Below are 22,831 nucleotides of genomic sequence, written 5' to 3' on the forward strand. Positions count from 1 at the left end.
TCACATGGGATTTGTTTTTCCCTGGCTGGAGACTCGGTCCTTAGAGAAACGCTCCCAGGTTACCCACTTTGAAAGATGCAGAGAGACTTTACTAAAGCACCAGCTCCTATGCTCCCTGTCATGTCAGCAAAACTGGGAAAGTGATTAGAGGAAGGCTCATCACCACTATTGTCTATTGGGAAGGAGGCTATGCAAAGAAGCAGCAAATGTCCCCGAGGAGACTGTGGGCTTCTCGAGGGTAGGAGCTGTGGGTCCCCCGTGGGTGTCTGGCCCAGAGTGTTCGGACATAGGCAGTATTGAATAACACATTAGCACGAGCAATTGGGATATATTTCAATGTAAGAAAAGCTTTGCTGATGATGGGGATGGGGAGTTACAAAAGCTAGGAACTGAGTTTTTGAGAGGCCAGATCTCTTTAGTAAATTTCTTTTAAAAACAGAACAAACACTAATGCATTTAACCACACCAACATTTTTTTCCTCGCATAGAACGAAATGACTTTTTCCAGTCTCTACAATCCAGCCTTTGTGTACATTACGGTAGTTAACAAGAACAGATTTCAGTAATTTTAGTCTTTACTCTAGAGCAACTTTCCTTCTACTCACTGCCATTGAACAACTTGAGGGATTGTTCTGGAAAAGGCACTGGATTCTAGAGTTGTAAATGGTAATAAAGTGACATGGTCCGAACCCTGGTCTTGTAGATAAATAAACCTCATTCTGGAAGGACAGAGTCAAGAACTCACAAAACCTTTTAAAATTTTATTTATTTATGTATTTAGAGCGGCAAAGAGAGATCTCATATGCTGGTGCCCTCCATGGGAACTGGACTCAGGTCTCCCATGCAGATGTCACCTGCTGCCTCCTGGTGGGGTGTGCATTAGCAGGAAGCTACAATATGTTGCAGAGCTGGGATTCAAACCTGTAGACCAGATGCCCACCCCTCACAAGCCCTTTCTACAGGGCAGGACTTCACGTCCTCAGCAAGGAGAATGGACGGTTTGGGGACAGAAGTGGAGTTTGCACACAAAAGCTGCTCTTCCATATCCACACCTGGAAGACAAGATCAACAACAGAATCTTTCTTCGTAAAGTAGTAGTTGCCCAAAAGGGAAACGTTTTAGAGGAAGGACCGAAGGAAGAGGGCAGAGTCTCATTAAAACAGAATCTTAAACTCATAACTGATCAGTAACAAGAGCAGAGATATGTGCTTACCACAGCTGAGGATGTTTATTTCCCGAACGCCCTCCTGATAAACTGGTTTCATCTGAAGGCTTATTTGCAACTAGAAAGTATTCTGAAGATCACCTTATTCTAACCAAGAACCTGAAGATAATTTTGTGACCCCCCCCCCAAGAAATAAATACACTTAACTTTGCAAGTCAGTCCACAAACATGGTAGAAGTGAGACACAAACTTCAGGAAACTCTGCTCACACTTGTCAAATCTGATGAACTCTGCCATTTTCCGTTCATGTGCAAAAGGCTACATGTGCGCCCCTAGATTGATTTCAGGACCCAGTAATGGGTCCTACAACATTTCAAAAAACATCGTCATTTCCTCTTACCAGGTCATCCCCACGTACTCAATCCTCCATGGACCTACAGGGTCCGTATAGAGAATCTTCTCCAGTAGTGTATAGACAGGGGTAGAGTTAAAATTCTGCAGTGCCAGCTGCACAGCCTTTGGTACTCAAACTTGTCTTGCTGACAAGGTCAGTTCAGCCCTCTTGTGGGGCCAAAGAGCCTCATCCCTGTTCCCATAGCTGTGTCACCTTTTCTGGAATTTCCTGCCTACGGAGAACTCTCCGTGCTCCCTCCAAAACTGTCTTGACATAACTAGTATTTTCATCGGTGCAGGTTGCATATGTTTAGGTCACACACAGTTTTGGGCTTTATGATACACGCATGCCCTTTGTAGGCTGAGTTGTGGTTAAGCACCGAGACCCTCAGATCTTCAGTAGCAGCTTAGAGCCCTGCTCTCACAACCCTGGCTGTCAATGTCAGGTAGCTAGGATGCCCGAGGATAAGGCTCTCGCAGAAAAATTCCACTGTGCCTGCCCTGCCACGCAGCGCTGAGGGCAGCAGCACCGTCCACTTGGCAGTAATCTTCCTACTTTGATGCTATTTCAATGACTTGGGCTAGGACAGCGAGATATTCTCCATGTTTGGCCCCCAGCTGTTGACCAAACAATGTTAATCATTCTCTGCTCTTTGCACCAAAAGAAGGTAATTAATGTTCCCAAAGAGAATGTTTAAAGGAAGGCATGATCAGGTGTTGGCTGGTCGGCAGCAGCTGGGAAGCAGAGAACGAGTGAACCCAGGACAGATGTCAAGCACAGAGATGTGTTTCTAAATCCTGAATGTGGAGGGTTTCTTCTACAGGTGTTGTTTATGTGGCTGTGTGTGTGTGTGTGTGTCTTCGCCAGCCTGCCTCTCTCCCGCATTTCTTCCTGTTAACATCATTGCCACTGAAAGCCAGGCAGGCAGGGACTGTACAATCTTTCCCTACAGTGTGGCAGTGCCTCAGGTTTGAATCCTCGCTGAGTCACACGAATCCCTCTGGGTCACCAGGCTGGAGGGGACAGGGAAGGAGGACAGACAAACTCCCGGAATGTTTGCTAGGAGAGCTGATCTGCCTGCGGACTCCGACTCCCACTGGATCCCCGGAAGACACAAAGAGATTCTTGTGGTCCCTCTGGGGTGGAGAGTGTGGGGTCACAGTAGAAACGGGCAGGCAGCACTGTCACCTTCAGCCACCGCCTTTCCAGGGAGGGGCCCCTGGGCTGGACGGGTGCAGGCTGCAGCCCGGTGCAGGGGACGCCTCCATCTCGCCTGCCAACCGCCCTTTCTGCTTAAGGGAATCTTGGGACCGCTGGGGGAAGCGTGCCGCTCTGCCGTCCGGCTTTCTCCCGCTCCTGTTATGTTGCTGTTAGGATTCCTTTTGCCCAGGGACAGTATTAGCAACCTCGACGGTGCGCAGCCACCTCGCCGGACAAAGAGGATGCGGCTTCCATAGCCCCCAGCACCCCTAGAAAAGAGTTAGGGACGAAGTGCCGGCTGCTGCCTCGCCGCGCCCCGCCGTGGGCTACAGGAGGTGGCGGGCGGCCGGTCCTTGGAGCCAACTTGCCCGGCTGCGCCCTGCCTGGAATCCGATTGTCCCGGGCTCCAGCTGGCATCCAGGACTTAAAGTGGGGAGAGGGGGAGGAGTCGCAGCCCCCGACACCAAGTCCCGCACCCTAGACCCCCAGCTTCCAGCGCCGTCCCCACTGCGCTCACCCACCCCAAGATACGGTGCCCCCCAGCAGCGCCCCAAGCGCAGGGCACTGTTGGCCAAACAACCTGCACCCCAGCCCTCAGCGCCCAAGTCCGAACGCTCTCCCGGGTTTGTCGGACCGCTGCAGCCGCAACTCTGACCTCTCCTGCCCCCAGTTCTCGGCCGGCCATCCTCCCGCGCCCCCACCTCACTTTCTCCAGCGCCCCGGGGCTGTCCCCTGGGTGGCCGCAGACGGAACCGGGGTGGCACTATCTCCCGGCGGGGGTTGCTTGGCCAACTCACCACCCTCCGAAATTTGCATCCTCCGGGGAGCGGACGGGGCGCCCACAAAGCTGTCTCCAGGGACAAGTTGGAAATCTCCCAGCCCGGACCGCAGTCTCCTTTCGGGCCTCCACGGGGGTCCCTCGCCTGCTAAGAGTGGGTGCGCGCCCCGCTATCGGCCCCAGGACGCGAGGGTGAGCCCCGCCTGGCCCTCGGCCGGGCAGCGGCGGAGCGCAGCCCCATCGCGGGCCGGGGCCGGGGCAGGGGCTGGCGAGGAGGCGCGCAGAGCTCGGCAGCTCGCCCCTCCCTCTCCCGGGCCGGGAGGGACTGAGGGGAGGGGAGAGGCGCGGAGGGGAGGGCCGGGAGGGGCTGGAGGGCCGGGAGGGGCTGGCGCGCCTCGCTGCAGCCGCCGCCGCCTGGGCTGCGTGGGGAGGCGGGCGGGGCGGGCTGCGCTGAAGTCGGGAGAAGTTTGCGCGCAGCTTCAGAGCCCGGCGCGTGCTGCAGGCGCCCGCAAGGTGAGCCCGCTGACTTGGGACCGGAGTCTGCAAGCGCGGGGGAAACCGCCTGGCAGCCTGGAGCGCAGCCTGGGCAGGCTCCGCACCATCCCTGCGGGCGGCGTTAAAGGGTCGGGGACTCAGAGCGGGGGCAGGAGAGGGCGAACTCGGACTAACGCAGTTTGCTCTCACGTCAAACTAGGAAAGTCAGCCCCTCGCTCGCTGGCTTGCGGACCTCCGTGGGGAGCAGAGAAGCGCGCAGCAGTGCCTCGCCTCGCCCTGGCGCTGCCGCCGCCTGCCCAGGAGATGGGCGCCCGTGCCTGACTTGCTACCACCACCTGAGAACGCCCTTCGCGTCCCCTGGGTTGTGCCCCGCCGCGCACTGAGAGAATTCCAGGTAAGGAGGGTCTGGAGGGGAGCGCGACTTGGAGCTTTGAGGTGTCCTAGCGGTGGGCGGCCGTGGAGGTGCGAGGGACCTTGCTTTTTTATTGCGAAGCTGCAGTTTGATTGTGGGGCTGGAGGTGAGCGTGGAGGGGTCAGCTTGGTCTCAGTTTGCCTTGATTAAAGGAAAAACAGGTGTCCTGGGAGGGTGTTATGATTTAGCGGTTTGGGATTGAGGGGTCCTCTCAATTTCTTGGGACTTTTACCACGTTGCTGTCACCAGTTCTCCCTCGAAAGTTGTTATTTTCCAACTTACTGGGTGTGAAAATGACAAGACTTCAAGTTGTAAATTTTCTCCCAGAAAAGCTGTGTGTTCACTAGCACACGGAATCCTGGCATCCGTAACATGTGCCGTGGCGGTCCTGGGTATTGGAAAGGAGTACAGTAGCGAACGGGTTGCTTGTTAGGTCATCTTTTACTGAGAATTACTTTCCAACAATCATTTATGCATAGCAGCCATTCTTCACACCTATTAAGAAAAATATGTTGCGTGCATAGTTTCCAAAGAGTGCTCCTTTTCATGATGCTCTTTCCACGCCGGGTGAAAGACAAGCTCTACAAATTAATCCCTCTGTCCCCAACATTCATTTTCCTTGACGTCCAAGGAAATCCCAATGATTGACAAAAATCAACAATCAGATGAGATTTGTAACCTATCCTACCAGCTTTATTTAGCAAATCTGCCTAAAAAATATTCTATCTGTAAGCTTTTACCCAATGTTAAACGGCGTAAGCTAAATTAGACAGCATGGTTCCACTTGCTAATCTTGGGGAGACCTGACTGCTACCCGGCTGTGGTTACCCTGAACCAAGCCACGGCTTTTTGTTGACATTGTTGGGTGACTGAAAGTAGCATGTTCAAAATCAAGCCAAGTTTGACCATGCTTCTCCTGAATCTCACCTTTCAATAGCAGAGTGCCCAAGTTTAAGTTTGTCTTATGTGATGAAAGAAAGCAAATGTTTTATCCATGTGGACTGTTTGGCTTGCTATTAAGGACATAGTAGGAATGCAACTAGTGTTGTAGGATTTATGAAGCAAACTCTGTAAGAGCCTGTTGCTAGCCCACTGTGTGTTCAGTAAAGAATTCAGCTTTAAAACATTGAAATCACTGGCTTTCTACACTGGTATTGTAAGAACTAACATGACTACATTTGCAAAACCGTTACAGTTGAAGTCAGTATTCTTGGTGGGCACTCATTTCTACTCAGTGTTTTAAAAGAGTTCAAAACATCCATCAGCCAGGATTTGTTTTGTTTCAATGCCTCTAACCTACAGTTAATTTTAGGGATTAAAACCACCAAGAAAAATATTCAGTCATGTTATAAAATGTCCTAAGATTATTTATTGACCACACCAATGACTGAGTGTAGTAAACATGAGATCTTCATTATAACTGATGCGCAAGAGCACATAAATTACCTCAGAGTTGTCTTGCGATGCTCAAATTCACTGATATAAATATGGCTTCTGTTACCTACTTCCTGTGTTTGGGGACTGCAGATAAAATAACGGTGGATGGATAAAGATAGGAATTGCTTTAAACAGTTGAAAAGGAGGACTCAATATTATTGTAGTTGTGCTGTGGCAACTCTGTTGTTGGTGAATGAAAATATTATCTAATGTTGGCTTTTATCTGTGTAAAAGGAACATGAAATTAGGAGTCCAATGATGCTTAGGTTATCACCACCGATAACCTAAACCTGTGATCACAACTTGGGCTGCAAATTAGAGTCAATGAAAGAAATTCCATCCGTAGAAAATTCATAACTGTACCCCCAAACTAGTTAAATCAGAATATCCACGGACAGGGCCTGCAGTTTCACGTATTTCTTTAGGTGATGAAAGTATGTAACCTAGGTTGAGAACCACTGACTGAGATGGTTTCCATGAGATTTGACACCGCCTGTCAATGTTAGGGGGTCTCGGTGAAAACAAATGCCGGTTGTTACATTGCTGGTTTAATCTTTCATTCTTAAAAAATATATATGTGTGTATCTTGATGTGCAATTAGAAGAAAGAGATTTTACTTCTTTTATTGATGTTAGATGTTTAATCCATAACAGATTCCATGAAAAACATTTTGTTGTTGTTTTTTCCAGCAAACAAGCTATTGAGTTTGAAAATTATCTGGTCATCCAGAAAATGCCTTAATAAATGAACTCTAGCTTTAAAAGAGGCTAAAAAATAATGCTTTATGAAGTGGAATTTGATTTCCTTTTGCTTAAGACCTAGATGTAGCAATGTGGAAACATCCCCTTTGGAAAAGGAAGAAGGGGGAAAATAGTATCATTCTCCTTGAGAAACTAACTTCCATATCCTGATTATGTCCTAGCTTTTCACACACACACACACACACACACACACACACAGTTTAACTCACAATACAATTGTGAGGCAGAAGCAATCATTCTGATTTTCTATATGAAGAAATTGGGGACTCATTAGGTGAATGAATTTGCTCAAAGCTACAAGCCAAAGAAATTAAGGCTGTCTTTGAACCCAGGTTTTCTTATTCCAAGTTCAATTTCCTCGTAAAATATTTTGATGTGCACATTCATATTGTTTAAAATTTAAAGACAGCATTTGTTGTAAAAGCTGCATAAGAGTGCAGATTCTTGCACGACTCTGCTTGGGTTTGATTCCCGGCTCCATCCTTTTCTAGCTGTGTGATTTGGGCAAGCAATTTAACCTTGCCTGCCTTCATTCCCTTTGTAAAATGAGGGTTTCATTGAATGAGTTCATCTTTGTTAAGCATTTGGGTAGGTTCTAGGTAAGTATCATGTGTTTTCTTTTTTAAATGTCATTTATTCAAAAATCATTTTGATTATTTCTTATATGCCAAACATCTCTAAGTCTGAAGAACATAGACAAATACATCATATCTCTGTCTTTAAGGATTTTGTGTCCAGTAAAGAATGACCATTACAGAAGTAATGATTTCACTCTGGGGACTGGATTTTCTTCCCTTGGAGTTAGAATCAGAAGCACAATTCTATTTGTCAACTGTGTGCCTTTCAGTGTTAATATGATCCTCTTTATAATGAAGATTCTAAAAGCTAAATGATAAAATTTTGTTGCCACAGTAGTAATAACTTGTTTTCAGTTTCACTTTCAAAACATGGAAAAATCATATTAACATATATTTCTGACTTTATGAGGTCAAAAAACAAGTAACTTGGGGGAGATTTCAGATCTTTAAATTTTTTGTTTTAAGAGCGAATCATGGCGATGAAACCTTGAGGGAGAATTGGCAAAAATTGTCGGACTTGATTCCTCATCACTTCTAAGTGAAATTTTCTTGATTTGTTTTTCCAAAAACTGTTTTATGACCAGGATGTAGTTTTATTTTGTTTTTAAAGACAGAATACATTTTTAAAAAGGAAGACTGGATCAAGGAATTCAGGTGAATTTCCCAAAGCCAGGGCTGGCTCATCAAGATATACCTCATCAGAGCTGCCGGGCTGTGTGGACTGTGCCTGCAGCCCCAGGAAACTGCCTGGGACCTCCAGGGACCCGTACATAGCCAACCCTCCAGTTCCATCTTGGTGCACCTGAAAGTCTCTTTTTCTTAAAAACAGCATATGAATTTGAATTTTGTATGCAAAAAAAAAAAACCTAGCAAGAATAATCCAAAACTAAGGTGTTATTTTTCAAAGTATCTAGTTCAGTGAAATATTTTCTCTTTTTGAAATCAGTATTTAGCCATCCCATTTCACTAACATGTCTGTTTGCAGACGTGTGTCTTTCTTCACCATTATCAAGACTCAAGACCACATCCAAATTTTCTCATGGTTGCTACATTTTGCTTCCTCCCAGTTTCACAACCACTACTCTCGTTTAAGCTTTTCTTGCCATTAAAAAATCCTTAAGAGTTCTCAATTCAATGATTCAGTCACTGTGTGCTGGATTCAGGGTTACAGGACACAGGCAGCTTGCTCTCACCATTCCGTCCCTCTCCATTCGTATTTTTCAGGGATTATCCAGGGACTTGGAGCCCCTCTGCAGTCTGATATTTCAGATGTTTCAGGACATAATCTCCTTTTATCTTTCTTCTCCGAGCCAGGTAGAAAACCTCAGTGGCTCCTGAATTTCAGTTCTAAAGCTATAATTACAACAGGAAAACTGACTCCACATTCGGAATCCATCCTTCGTTTCAAACCCTGTCAAACTCAATTTATATCCAGTGGCCTCCAAATTTTGGGGTGTATGTATGAGAGAGAAAGCGACAGACACACACACGCACACACACCCTTTTTGTCAATGGTTTGGTTTCTGAGCCATGTTTCTTTATTTTTTATTTCTCCCCACAGCCGTAGTTCCACTCCCTGTCTTCATTTGTACCGTGGTTTGGAATGCAACCTTTCAAACCTTACCTTCTCCATCCTGCAAAATATACAAATCATTTCCCTGTAGCATATTTAATCATCTCCACCCTAATAGCTCTTCTCCTATTTAAAAACCTAATAAATATTTACTAAGTGCCTACTATGTCCTACTCAGGGGATATTATGAGGAATTACAGTTCCTGGCATCATGGGGATGGTAAGAGGGAGACAGACCAACGGACAGCTACACTCCCAGGTGGTGTGCACCACAATACAGAAAGGCAGTGAGAGCTCTGGATGCGGAGAGGAAAAGCACTTAGCCCCACATCCGGAACGATCTCTAAGGCAGTAACCCCAAGGGAGCCGTGAGTTAGCAGAGAAATGACAAGATGGAATAAACCCCATTAAGGTGGAAGAGCTGAAGTTTGTTATGTGCAGGACTCCAGACTGTATGAAGCCCTGAAGGCTTGAAACAGCATAGAGATTTGGGGAAACTGGGGCCATTTTGATTGTCCCGATGGGATTTGCTGGGCACGGATGGTACAGGTGAAGGTCTGCTTGCCTGCTGTCCTAAACAGTTTACATTTTATCATGATCAGTGGGGATCCCTAAAGGAGTTAACACGGAGGACTCACATAATCAGATTTGTCATTCTGGTAGACCGTCCTGGTGGAAAAATCAGAGAAATATTAGATGGAAAGTGAGATGGATACAAATTAACTGGAGGCCCGGAGCCTTATTGCAGGAACAGAGGGGAGAGACAGGGCCACCTTTATTGGTGATAGCAAAGGAAAGGGAACAATTTAAATGTAGCTTGTGTAGGATTTGGTGGATGATAGAAATTGGAGGTGGGGTGAAGGAAATGGCTAATTGTATTCTGAATACAAATTCTGAAAAAAAAAATGCCATTTGCAAAGTCTGGACAGGAATTTTTGGAAAAATGAAGAGGAAGAGTTGAATTGTGAGAGAAAAATGATGTATTTGGTTTATCTATATAATGCTGTATAGAAGTAGATTCAGAAATTCATGCCCCAGGAGAGATTTCAATACATCTGGGAGACCTGAATCTGTTTCTAGCTGACGGGTTAGGAGTGGAGCACACCAGCTATGGAGAACTTAAAAATAGAGAAATAAAAGGCAGAAAACTAACAAGAGAAGAAAAAATTCTAAGAATCCTGTGGGAAACTAATTTTTTAAGGGACAAATGGAAAAGATGCTTGCAAAAAAAAAAAAGAGTTGTAAGGGGCTGAATGAAAGGAAGCATCACGGAGGAGGTAGCTTTCTGGAAAGCAGAGAGGATAAGTGTGTGCTTGTGTAGTGTCAGGGAGATCAAGCTGGGGAAAGGGTTGAGAGATCACAACTGGACTTTGATCACGGGAGTGGGTCGGAGGGGGGCTGAGAAATGAATTAGAAACAAGAAAATGAAGACACTAATTGTACACAACGATTTTGGTTTCTTGGAAATCTTGTAAGCTTTACTTAAATGCTACTTCCTTATTTTCTGCACAGCCAATGACCCCTTGAGGTTCTTGCCTTAGAATTTCTGGAGATCCTGTGTGTGTGAGCATGTGTAAATGTGTGTGTGTGTGTTTGTGTGTGATATACATTTACACTAAATATATAAAGAGTACATGTTTGTAATAATATGTATTCTTCCTTTTTGCCATCTTTTGTTGAAATAAGTCTTATTCTCAATAACATAATAGGAAAAAAATAAAGGTTTTATAAACCCCTGCCCTCAGTGATAATGAACTAGAAATCCCAGTATTTTAGCACATATAAAATATTTCCCAGAATGTTTGTGTCCTTAAAAGTTACACAAGGAAATTTTCAGGCCAAAAACACAGTATTGGAAGTGGAACTGTTGCGTGGAGCTTTATTCTCCCTTTTGTGTGAATTTTTCCAGCTTACCTCTTTTAGGTTAGCGAGGTGAAAGCCATCCGCATATCCCACCTTCCAATCTGCTTGGGGACCGTCTTTTCTGCTAATGAGTTGAAACTTAGCTAAATATAACCATAAAAATGGTGCACTTTCTGTCACTGAAATGATTCTGCTACACCAAGGTTTACATTTTTCTTTCAAGGCATCAGCTAGCTATGGCCCCAGAGCTTTCAGATATTTCTCTGATATTCCTTCAAATCAGTAATCATATTTTTAACCTTGTTACACCCCTTCTCCTAGTTTACATTTCAGTGAACGTTGGTTTAAGAAGCTGATTCTGTTTTCTTTAGTGAGCCTTTAGAACACAGCCGACAAATTCAGAAGGTAGCATGCGGTGTATAAGCATGAAAATCACGTCCCCGTGGCTCTGTTACCCTTTTTAACCATGGTGCCTTCGGTAGGTCCTGTGTACCTGTGGATTCAACTAACTCAGGAATGAAAATTTTTTTTTAATTGCATGTGTATGGAACATGTGTGAACTTAATTTCTTGTTTTTCTTTTATAAATACAGTGCAACAGCTCTTATTTAGCATTTACATTGTATTAAGTATGGTGATACGGAGATGATTTAAAGTATTGCACAGGTTGTCTGTGAAGTCTATGCTTTTAGATAAGGGACGTGAGCCTCCAGAGCTGTTGGTATCCCCGGGAGACCCGGAATATTGTGATTCCCCATGGATGCTAAGGGACAACTGCACCTCTAATTCCCCTGCCTGTTGTACTTGGCCAAAGCTACTTTGGTAGGGTTTATACTCTGCAAACAGGAATAAAATCAGGACTTTTCTGTCTCATCTTCCCATTACAGTCTGGAGTCCTGTTTGAGTAACTGATTTTCCACAAGTGAACACCCCCTAGATTGACTAAACCTGATAGCAAAAGCAGCTACACTTTGTTGAGCCCATACTGTCTGCTGGATGCAGTGGCATTGGAAACAGGCTCAGAAAATATGGGCCTCATAGGTTCAGGCGTCTTTGATGAGGTAGAGTGAGAACTCAAACCTAAATTTGCCTAATGCCAAGACTATGCTCACTCTAGGACTGTTGTCAAGTGACGCTGTGATTATGACTTAGAGGTCTCTCTCTATTATAATTAGAATGTTATCTTAGATAATCAGAGCCTTTATGTAACTGATGGGATTAGAAGGCCCTTCCTATGGACAGGCATCTCAGCTGGTCTCTTGGAGGCCTTAAGCTCTGCTCGCCAACCTAGTTGTCTTCAGGAAGTGAAACTCTATCTAAAACCAAATCCCAGTCTTATGGATTAACCTGGAATAGTCTAAACTCATACCCCATGCAAGTGGACACTCCGCATAGCAGAGTACGTAAGCATAACATTCCTGCATGGCAGTAAAAAATGTGAAATATGATAAAGTTCTAGGATTTATACTTCTACTGAGCCAAATCTATTAGTCTATTAGGTTTCAAATAAATTTATGTGAGTTTGATGTCAATCAAAAATGTAAATGATATTTGTCATTGCTTGGAGTCCCAAAGTGATAGCATTTGTCCCACAATTACAACAATAACAATAACAAAATCTCTCAGTGGGAATGATTTGTAAAGAGAAGCTTTAACCATTGAAAAGATTTCTTCTCCGGTTGGATGTTAAGTCACGCTGGGCAACAAGGGGGAAAGGAAAGGCAAACTGTACTGCTGCCAAGTTTAACTTTGAAATTGGCTTGTCTCATACATTAATTTACCCAACTTTAAGCATAACTAGTTTCTAATCTTAAGTCTGACAGATGGAAGCTTAGCAAGTATGAGGATGGGTTGTAGAAAATGTGGCTGTTTGTGACTGTTGTGACGGGGAATCTCTTTAGGCTGAAATCCAATGACATGCTTGGCACAGAGCACACCATAATGCAGATGGCTTTAGCACCTCCTTCGATGGACATACTACAGGGCAACAAGTTCAGGAGAATATCAGAACACTTCTTCCTTCCTAAGATGCCGTAGATTGCAAAGATGGCATTAAAGCAAAAACCCCAGCAAACTGGTGATTCCTGTTGCTTGGGGACCAATTCTGGTTGCTCCTTTTCCCATTCCAAATGAAGATATCTTCATGCACCCCATGTGAAAAATATGTGTTTGTAGATTAGATGTATGGTTGGAATGAATAGAAGGTCAATGAGAAAATCGTTCTTCTTAGCTACTAAAATATGACCATCAGTATATTTGAAGAGTTCCAAGTTGAAGTCAACAAATATCAAAATTGGAAGTCGTGGCCTCACTTGAGGGCATTTTAGTGTAAGAGGCATTTCTAATGTTTGAAGCGATGTCATACATTTCCTGTAACTAACATATTCCCTTACTTATTGATCAGGAACCCAACACTTTGATTAAGGAGAAGACTGAGGCAGAGATGGCGCATCTCCCTCCCAGCAGGTAGGTCGTGGTTTTGCTGTGATAATGAAACCCTTCTGACTCTGTGTACATTGCTCTCCTAGAGGATCCTGAAAAGTTACAGTGAGCCACAGGCATTAGCAGAACAATGTCTGCATCAGTGCACTCACAGGTGAATTTAAGAAGAGTTAAAGGGGTGACTGTGTGTCCTCGCACAGTCATTGAGACCCCATCTCAATGTCCATTTTGTGTAATACATCCTCACATGAGCAAGAAATTGATTTATCAGACTGAAGTTTGCAAACATTATATAAGGGGCAGAACTTGTCTCTAATGTCCCTTGTCCCCTCTCTCCTCCTCCTAGATTTTCTACTTCTTCTACTCATATAGTATTCTCATTGACTCTAGAAGCTGGCTTTCCTAAGGGAAAACCTCATTACTTGGTTCTTTCCACAATCTCCCCTTCAACTCCCTTTAGCCCCCTCCTAAACCAATTAATCTTCTTTTACCCTATTTCCACAAATCCTACTTTATGCAGACAGTGTCACCACGGAATAAGAAAATAAGTGTGTCATCGCTGATGATGATATGTTGTTTGATCAAATGAGTTTGGATATTTATTCTTAAAGCCTTACACCACACATAATCACAAGCTTAATATCTTAATATCTACTGTCTCTAAGATAGTGTTTTAACGTGTGCTATGCAAGACTAGCTGCAAGAAGAAGGGCATTAGTGTTAACTGGTGCATGGTAGAGTCTCAGAAATTAAGTGATAATTCTGGAACTGACTGGACTGTAGTCTAAACAGAGACAAACATGAAATGTTGATCATACCCAATTCTAGCAAAGTAAAATTCATTTTTTTTAAGCTTGTAAAATTTTCAAGAAAACTTGGATATAAAAGAGATTTATTGAAATAATTCAACAATAATAACGGTGGTAATGAAAATAGATAACATCTACATAGCCCTTACTATGAGCCAGACATGTTCTATGCCTTCTGTAGATTTTAACGTATTTCATCCTCACAGCAGCCGTTTGAGGTAGGTGCTAGCATTCCTTCGTTTGGCACAAGAGGACACAGAAGCTCAGAGACGTAGGTAGCCCACCTGAGCAAACACAGCTACTACAGCAGATTTGGGAATGAAACCATGGAGGGCTGGCTCCAGAACATAAGTGAATCCAAAAAGGGGGATGCACTCGTAATAAGTTGTTGACAGGTAAAGTCTTTTTAGGTAAAATGTCTTTCAGTTAGGCATTTGTGTATCTTTGAACAGAAGATCCATGGTTTTCTTTCTTTTTTTCTTAGACTATTAAGGAAAGTACACAGTGATTTTCCTTGTTTATTCTGAATGCTAATCTCTGCAGCTGTCATGGGATATACTCGTGCTTATAGTATTCCACTGTGCACTGTGGTTTTTACAAAAAGGGGAAATTGTGCTTTGCCAGGCTGATAACTCATTCATAAAAATCAGGATCAAATGCAAAAACCTGTTTTATTATTTTAAAGGTGCAATTTGGGGCAGGCATTTGGCCTGGTGGTTATGACAGCACTTAGAATGCCCACACCCTGTATTGGAATGCCTGGGTTAGCCTCCCAGCTCTGGCCCTGTTTCTAGCTTTCTGGTAATGTGCACCCTGGGAAGAGGCAGTGGTGAAGGCTCAACTAGTCAGGTGGCTGCTGCCCTGTGGGAGACCTAGATCATACTCCCATCTGCATCTCATAGCCACTGCTTTCTCTTTGTTGGTCGGGTTCTCTCTGTCTCTCTGTATATGTGTCTATCTTTCCAATAAATACAGTATTTAAATATGCAGTTTCTACTACAAATGCAAAAGGTGACTTTTAAATATAATTCAAATATTTTTTTAAAATCTTTAATTACTTATATGAAAATGAGTCAGAAACCCATGATGTGTGTGGTTTTACTGATGTGGAGAAAAAAAAAGTCGCAAGGCAGCAAGTAAAAATACATTGAATTTTACTTAGTCTAAAAATGGTGAAGTTTCCTATTCACCCTCCTGGAAAGACACACTTTCCAAGACCTATTTTAGAGCATGGTAACTCTTTTCCGTGGGTCCCGTTGGTCTCATTTCCCCACGGGGTGACTGTGCTGCACTCTGTGTGCTGTGCAGTGGAGAGCTCTCTCCTGATGCCCAGAGGGAGCTCTGGGTGTACTTCAGGTTCGGGCTATGCAGCCTTTGTAAGTGCTTTTTATTGACCATCTGTATTTTTGTATTTATTTACCATAGCTGGGGATATTTTCTTAGTACTAATTTAAGTACCTGTATTGTTTTTAAGGTTATCACATAGTCCATAGTGTAACATATTTTAGTCTAAAGCTTTAGTCCCTCTACTGCGGCAGTCCATTTGAGGAAGGAAGGAACCAAGGAATAGAAGTTAACCAGGATGCATAGGGAGATTACTGATGCCATAAACAGGAGTGTCAATTTGTAAAGTCAACAACAGGAGTCACTGTGCACTTACTCCTCATGTAGGATCTCTGTCCTTAATGTGCTGTACATTGAGGCTTAATGCTATAACGAGTACTCAAACAGTATATTTCACTTTGTGTTTCTATGGGGGTGCAAACTGTTGAAATCTTTACTTAATGTATACTAAACTGATCTTCTGTTAAAAAAAAAAGAAATTAGCAATTCCCAAGTTGACTCTCGCTGGGATTAAACATGACAATAGGTCTTATCTGATTTCATCATCATTTAAAAAATCATCTATTATTTTTCACTTTATGTTTCTGTGTGGGAGCAAACTGTTGAAATCTTTACTTAATGTATACTAAACTGATCTTCTGTATAAAAAGAGAATCGAAAATGAATCGATGTGAATGGAAGAGGAGAGGGAGTGAGAAAGGGGAGGGTTGCGGGTGGGAGAGACGTTATGGGGGGGAAGCCATTTTAATCCATAAGCCGTACTTTGGAAATTTATATTCATTAAATAAAAGTTAAAAAAAATTAAAAAATTAAAAAAAAAGAAGTTAACCAGGAGCCTAACTTGGATGTAAGATTACCTGATTTCCTCATGAACTAGAACACTGTGAGGATTATAGTGATAGATAGATATAGATCACTGTGAGATTATAGTGATACAGCTGACTTTATCCACTTTACTCCATCACTGTCCAGAATCCTCCAGCTGGCCAGACCCCCCCCCCACCATGTTAAATACAGCGAAAGGCCAGACAGCAGCCGTGAGCACATGGTGACCAGTGGTGGTGACCTGTGGATGGCAGGTGCAAGAGGTACCTGCACTGTGGATGAGCCCTGGGCTGTTAGGCTGCCAGACACCTGACAACACAAACATCGAGAAAGCACGCTCCCCTGGCCTTAACTGTGCTGTAGATGTTTGTGTGCTTGTTTTTGTAATCGTCATTGTTTTTCTCTTTTCACTTCATGATGCCTTGAAACCATGTTCCCTAGTACATAATATGTTACAATCAGGTTTCTCAACAAACAGGTATTCTCTCACTGAAATTCCACAACAACCCTGAAAGCTAGGTATATTTGTCTCTGTTTTATAGACCAAAGGAGCTAAATAGGTTAAGAATGGAAATAAATATTAAAACTAATTAATGTAACAATAAGTAATAACAATATGTCAATAAGTAGTTAATTTTAAGACTAACATCTATGGAGTGCTTGCTATAGGTTCTGGAATTACCTGTGGCATTCTCGTAATAATCAGAGGGTTATTATGATGCCTGTTTTACCTCCAAGCAATGGTGAGTCTCAGAGAGGTAAGGAGGTGGTGCGAAGCCGAGGCAGGGTTTCACTCTGAACAGCCTCGCTGCAGCGCCTGGATGGCTGCCCTGTCCTCCTCCTACAGGCACCGCCTGCATCCTTGCTCGGGTCTGTTTGCTGTTCCGCCTGTGAGTTTCAGGCCCGCACGTGGCTTTTCATCCGTGGGCTCAAGAGTGTTCTGATGACCCAGGCTGATCTGGGACAGGGTTTCACCGTCTGGCTGTAAAATTTTGAAAAATCAAAACCAGCATCAAGGGTTTGTCTTGCCACTAAGTTTGTCCAATTTAAAAGATCACAGTTCTGAGATTTTCTTCTTCTGGGACAAAAATATGCCTCTTTTTTTTTTAATCTAATGATGTTAACAGTTAACAATATTTTTAAGCCTTCCTTATTTAAAAATTACAAATGTCCCTGCCCTCCCATGGACAACAGTGGGTGAGGAATTAGACTTATTTGTAAAATTGAAAGTCAGCTCTTCTGGCCGGCACCATGGCTCAATAGGCTAATCCTCCTCCTTCGGCGCCAGCACCCCGGGTTCTAGTCCCGGTCAGGGCACCAGATTCTGTCCCGGTTGCCCCTCTTCCAGGCCAGCTCTCTGCTGTGGCCCAGGAGTGCAGTGGAGGATGGCCCAAGTGCTTAGGCCCTGCACCCCATGGGAGACCAGGAGAAGCACCTGGCTCCTGGCTTCGGATCAACATGGTACGCTGGCCCCAGCAGCCATTGTGGGGTGAACCAACGGAAAAGGAAGACCTTTCTCTCTGTCTCTCTCTCTCTCACTATCCACTCTGCCTGTCCAAAAAAAAAAAAAAAAAAAGTCAGCTCTTCTAAAAACATAACAATGCTGTTGGGGAATGAAGGGTGGTCCCCAGAGCAAACACCCCCAGGTTTGCCCAACAGTCAATCAAATGCTAGTAGGTACAACTAATAGTGTTAAGAAAGCAGGTTATACTTGAAATATTATCAGTTTAATAAAATAATTTTGTTAAAGATTTATTTATCTGAAAGCAGAGAAAGAGAGCGAGCAAGAGAGAGAGTGAGCAAGCGAACACGTGAGAGTGCTTCTGTCCATTGGCTCCTGCCAGGGCTGGGCAGGCCAAAGCTAGGAGCTTCTTCCGGGTCTCTCACATGGGTGGCAGGGGCCCAAGGACTTGGGCCATCTTCCACTGCTTTCCCAGGTGCATTAACAGGGAGCTGGATCAGAATTGGAGCAGCCAGGACTCAAACTAACTCCATATGGGATGTGGCACTGCAGGCAGCTGCTTAACCTTCTACCCCACAGTGCAGTCCCCAATAATACATTTTTACAGCACTCCTTGATTAATGCCCACACAGCCTATAAAGTGCTTTCACATTCAGTATCTCATTTTATCTTCTCCCAAGACTTTGGGGAGGCAGTACTACTATACAACCAAAAGAGTATTTTCTGTAGAGTAGAACAGCCTGTACTATTTATTAGTGTCACTTTGCCTCTCTTAGCCTTATTTTCTTGAAGGAAATAATTATGTCTTGTCTTAAAGGATGATTTCATGGGTTTTATATAATTTTAAAAGGAAGCTGAGTATGGTACAGAGGTATACAGAAGACAGTAACTGCTATTGTTGTAACTCTTAGAATTTTCACTTTACAGTTAAGAAAACTGCAATTCAGATTAAGACATAAGCTAGAATTGGTTGTCTAGTTAGTTGATGGAGTTAGGGCTTGAGCCTAATTGCATCCTCACTGAATTCACCAACAATTCCATGTGGATCTCAGCCCTTCGCTCCCCCACGTCCCACTTCCAGTGATGGTAAGAACCTCAGAGAGCCCGTAGGTGCCAGCGTCCCTCCATTGTTCTGTAGGAGTGTGTCTCAGACGTCCTTGTCCACCAGGGCACAGCGCAGAACCTGCTCAGTGGGAAAATCATAGAAATTTTTCAGTGATTTATTATACTTTTCAAGCCAATAAAATTATATAAAGCAAGCACAAGTAGAAGTGGAAATCATATAATATCACAGATGATTTGAAAAGTAAGATTTTGCGATGCATAAAGGAAAGAGAAGTTGAAGTCCCTCAGTTGAATGGTAAGATAAAATTTGGAGGTGGGCCTGTAGTTTAAATATTTTTTAAAGTCCTCATTGTATGACAGGTGCATCCAAGCAGATATGTTTTCCTACATTGTGGATGCTGGTGATCAGTTTGGTGGTTCTGTTTCCTTTCTTTTGGGCTGAGATTATCTGGAAAGTGACTTCACCTCTGCGGGGTGGAGTGTGGTTTTGATTGCCAGGGAAAGATGAGAAGTGGCCACCTCACTGAGTCTTTAGTGGAAAGCTTCGTTTTAATCGTGACCCCAAAGAATGAAAAGTTTCTGTCTTTTTAAAGAGAAAGCAGAAGTGTGTCATAGTTCAATCCTCAGAAAGAGCGAAGGAGTAAGGAAAACCAATTCATTTCCTTTCTTTGTGAGGGGTTTGCCTCTTACTGTAGCACAGTCTGTGGAGTTCTCATCATTGTTTTGAGCTCATCAGAGATCTGGATCATAAATAGCTGTTGCTAATATATTCAGAGATAAATATATGCTGAATAAATACACTGTATTATGGGAATGAGTATCCTAAACTTAAAGGAATTAACAGGAAGTTTCCTATCTTCCTGTGATGTAGGGTGCAACTTTGCAGCAAAGAAATTGTCACATGGTGTGTCAGCCACCACATACGGAACATAAAGAGGCTGGATCCCCAGAGGGAAGTTAAGAGAAGTATACAAAAGACAGGGACGCTGGTGAGAAGTAGGAGAGAAAAAGTAGGGAATAATTATGAGACTCTCATTTGCTGCACCAATTTATGAAACTAGCTTTAAAATATTTATATTCAAAGACCAAAATATTTCTGCCAAGAGTAACTTTGCTCCATTAAAAGTGATGAGTAGAAATATTACAAATATTTTTTCAAATACCTAAGTATCTTGCTGGCAATGCACCCCATGGCTAAAAGTGAGAAGAGGAGAGACATAGCATTTATCTTTGGGCTTGCAGATTTATTACAGGTAATGGAAATATTTTGGAGGGAATAATAGACCAGGCTTCTAAATAAATAATTTTGCTAAGCCACAAGAGGTACTTCTTCACTGAAGAAGATCAGCCCCTTTGTGCTCTACAGTCGTCACGGGAGCTGAATTGTTTGTCTTGGGTCTGGAGGGAAGAGGTAGAACAGTTTTGGCTCATCAGCATCCAAGTAAGCATACCCATTGTTGGAAAGTCTAGTTTGTGTGTGCAGACGCTGGTGAGGAGGGTTGCTATAGAGACTTACCTGACTGCCTAGCAACTTTTACAACTATGGTTTGCTACCAGTCTTAGCATCATATTTTGTTAAATAATTTTCTCAGCTTTTTTTTATCCTCCTGACATTAGAGGTGATGATAAAGACAAGGATTTTATTACTTGTCAGATTTTTTAAATTCCCATCTCTTCCGAACATGCCCCTCTACTTGCTGCTCTAAAATGGTGATAATCGAAGTTCAGTGAGCAACAGTCACCTTGAGGGCTTCTCAAAACGCAGATTGCTGGCCTAATCCCCAGGGCTTCCAATTTATTTTAAGGTAGGACCCAAGAATTTGCATTTCTAGTAATCAATAAGTTCCCAGATGATCTTGATGCTGCTGGTTGTGCTATCAAGCTCAGCAATGGATTCTTTTATTATTATTTTTTTTTATTTGACAGATAGAGTTAGACAGTGAAGGGGAGAGAGAGAAAGGTCTTGCTTCCATTGGTTCACCACCCAAATGGCTGCTACAGCTAGAGCTATGCCGATCCAAAGCCAGGAGCCAGGAGCTTCTTTCTGGTCTCCCATGCGAGTGCAGGGGCCCAAACACTTGGGCCATCATCCACTGCCCTCCCAGGCCGAAGCAAATGAAAGATCTCTGTGAGTGAGATCCCAGTGGAAAGAACAGGCCATCAAAGAAGGAGGTACCTTTCTCTGAAGGGAGGAGACAACTTCCACTTTGACTATGACCTTGTCTAAATAAGATCGGAGTTGGTGAACTCAAAAGGCTTCCATAGCCTTGGCAGCTCATGACAAGAGCCTCAGGTGATTACTGATGCCATAAATGAGAGTGTCAATTGTTAAGTCAACAACAGGAGTCACTGTGTACTTGCTCCCCATGTAGGATCTCTGTCCTTAATGTGTTGTACTATGTGAATTAACGGTATAACTAGTACTCAAACAGTACTTTATACTTTGTGTTTCTGTGTGGGTGAAAACTGTTGAAATCTTTACTTAGTATATACTAAATTGATCTTCTGTATATAAAGATAATTGAAAATGAATCTTGATGAAGAATGGGATGGGAGAGGGAGTGGGAGATGGGATGATTGTGTCTGGGAGGGAGGTTATGGGGGGGAAAAAGCCATTATAATCCAAAAGTTGTACTTTGGAAATTTATATTTATTAAATAAAAGCTTAAAATAAAAAGAAAAAAGTGGGAAAATGTTATTAAGCAAAAAATCAAGGATGATGAGCCAAATTGTAAAGATTATTATGATAAGGCATTCAACTTCATTTGTATTCTAGAAGCAGGGAATTTAGTATTACTTGTGCAAATTTTAGATCTCACATGTGTTGGCCTAGCATTTCTACTCAGTATCTTCCTATAGAAATGCAAGTATTTCTGTACATATCTTCAGGTTCATCAGGATTCCTTACAATATTACTCTTAACACTTCCAAGAACTTCAAAGATGGGTACTGTGCTCACTTCAGCAGTACATATACTAAAATATACACATATATTTTACATATACTAAAATATACTAAAATTGGAACCTTACAGAGAAGATTATCATGGCCCCTGTGTGAGGAAAACACACAAATTTGTGCTATGTTCCATATTAAAATATAGATAGATAGATATAGATATAGGTTCTGTCCTACTTGCAGATCAGGAGGGGAGCAGTAGTTCAATGTGCTCTGGCACACCATTATTCTGCATTAATGCATGGCCATTCAAAAAGGAGAAGGTAGATCTCTATGGATTGACATGGGAAAAAAAGAAGCCAGGAAAATGTATCTAGATAGATCAATAGACTTGTTTTGTAAAATAATGCATTCTACACACATCTGTGTGCACAGACCTCACACTGTTAACAGATTCAATTTCTGAGGAATTACACTGGAAAAGGGAGATGGGCATAAGACAGGACTTGAACTTTGATAAAATAAAGTTGAAAACAAAAGTTCTTTCCAGTGTCAAGGTCACGATTTACAGTATTTATTTTGATAAGGAAAATAAGAAAGAAATATAGTGGAAAATATGTTGAAACAAACCTTAATTAAAAATAAAGGATGTAGAAACAACATTCCAAGTGAAACAGCATAGACAATTTCTCCTTGAACAGACTCTGAGTGCAAAGGCCTCTTGTTTCTATCTGGCTTAAGGGTATCCAGGCCCTTGAGTGCCACCATCCTGATAATGAAGCCATCTACCCAAATGAGATCCGTCCAAACCCCATTTCTCTCTTCTTCCTTCCCTGCTCAGCCACTTTTAAACAAAAACTGGCTGTGGAGAAGCACACTTAGGCATCCTCAAGTATCTTGGTGACTTAAAGCTGATATGGACGGAGTCATGAAGAATCCCATGCCCACGTTCATTATTGGCGTTCTTTTCAAAGTTGTTGAGAAAGATCTCAGTGGACATGGGATGTTTTAATGAAGGTTAAAATTAGGTAGAAGAAAGCATGAGTGTTCATTCTTTTGACATCCCCTGTTGTGCAGTGGGGACCCTACCTGTACCAAAGTTCCCCTTGGGCCTCACGCCCTAGGGAGGATGTTTTCCATAATCAGCAGCATAAGACCCCTAAGTGGAGAAGTTAAATGCGGGGACTCTGAGGCCAACGTCAAGTCCAGGTCTTGCTGGTTGCTGGCAACATGGCCGCAGGCAAATGTTTTAACCCCCCAATGCCTCAGTTCTCTCATCTGTCTGCTAGGGTTGGTTCCTGTCCCTCAGAGTTGTGTCACTAAAGCGTGAA

At 43.1% G+C, this 22,831-nt stretch overlaps 1 protein-coding gene, 1 long non-coding RNA gene and 1 other non-coding gene across 5 annotated transcripts in view; 2 read left to right on the forward strand and 1 right to left on the reverse strand.

The window, feature by feature from the left end:
- Positions 1 to 749: 749 nt before the first annotated feature.
- LOC138845740 (uncharacterized) lies at positions 750 to 3,797 on the reverse strand. The gene is made up of 3 exons (XR_016222791.1): positions 3,557 to 3,797; positions 1,566 to 3,028; positions 750 to 1,052 (listed from the first exon to the last, which is right to left on the reverse strand). It is a non-coding gene; the product is annotated as an uncharacterized LOC138845740 (long non-coding RNA).
- Positions 3,798 to 3,930: 133 nt separating this feature from the next.
- Positions 3,931 to 22,831, forward strand: part of CALCR (calcitonin receptor) — a 167,052-nt gene continuing 148,151 nt past the window's right edge. Inside the window, exons 1-3 of one of the 3 annotated variants that reach the window (XM_089315013.1) lie at positions 3,931 to 4,050; positions 4,232 to 4,426; positions 13,060 to 13,121. In XM_089315013.1, coding sequence (XP_089171139.1) covers positions 13,099 to 13,121 — 23 coding nt within the window. In that variant the 5' untranslated portion in view covers positions 3,931 to 4,050; positions 4,232 to 4,426; positions 13,060 to 13,098. 3 annotated transcript variants of the gene reach the window in all.
- Positions 21,597 to 21,699, forward strand: LOC127492712 (U6 spliceosomal RNA). Its single transcript, XR_007922409.3, has one exon. It is a non-coding gene; the product is annotated as a U6 spliceosomal RNA (small nuclear RNA).

The sequence above is a fragment of the Oryctolagus cuniculus genome, chromosome 16 (genome assembly GCF_051225735.1).
Source record: "Oryctolagus cuniculus isolate XC-2025 breed Fujian yellow rabbit chromosome 16, ASM5122573v1, whole genome shotgun sequence".
In the NCBI taxonomy this organism is placed as follows: domain Eukaryota; kingdom Metazoa; phylum Chordata; class Mammalia; order Lagomorpha; family Leporidae; genus Oryctolagus; species Oryctolagus cuniculus.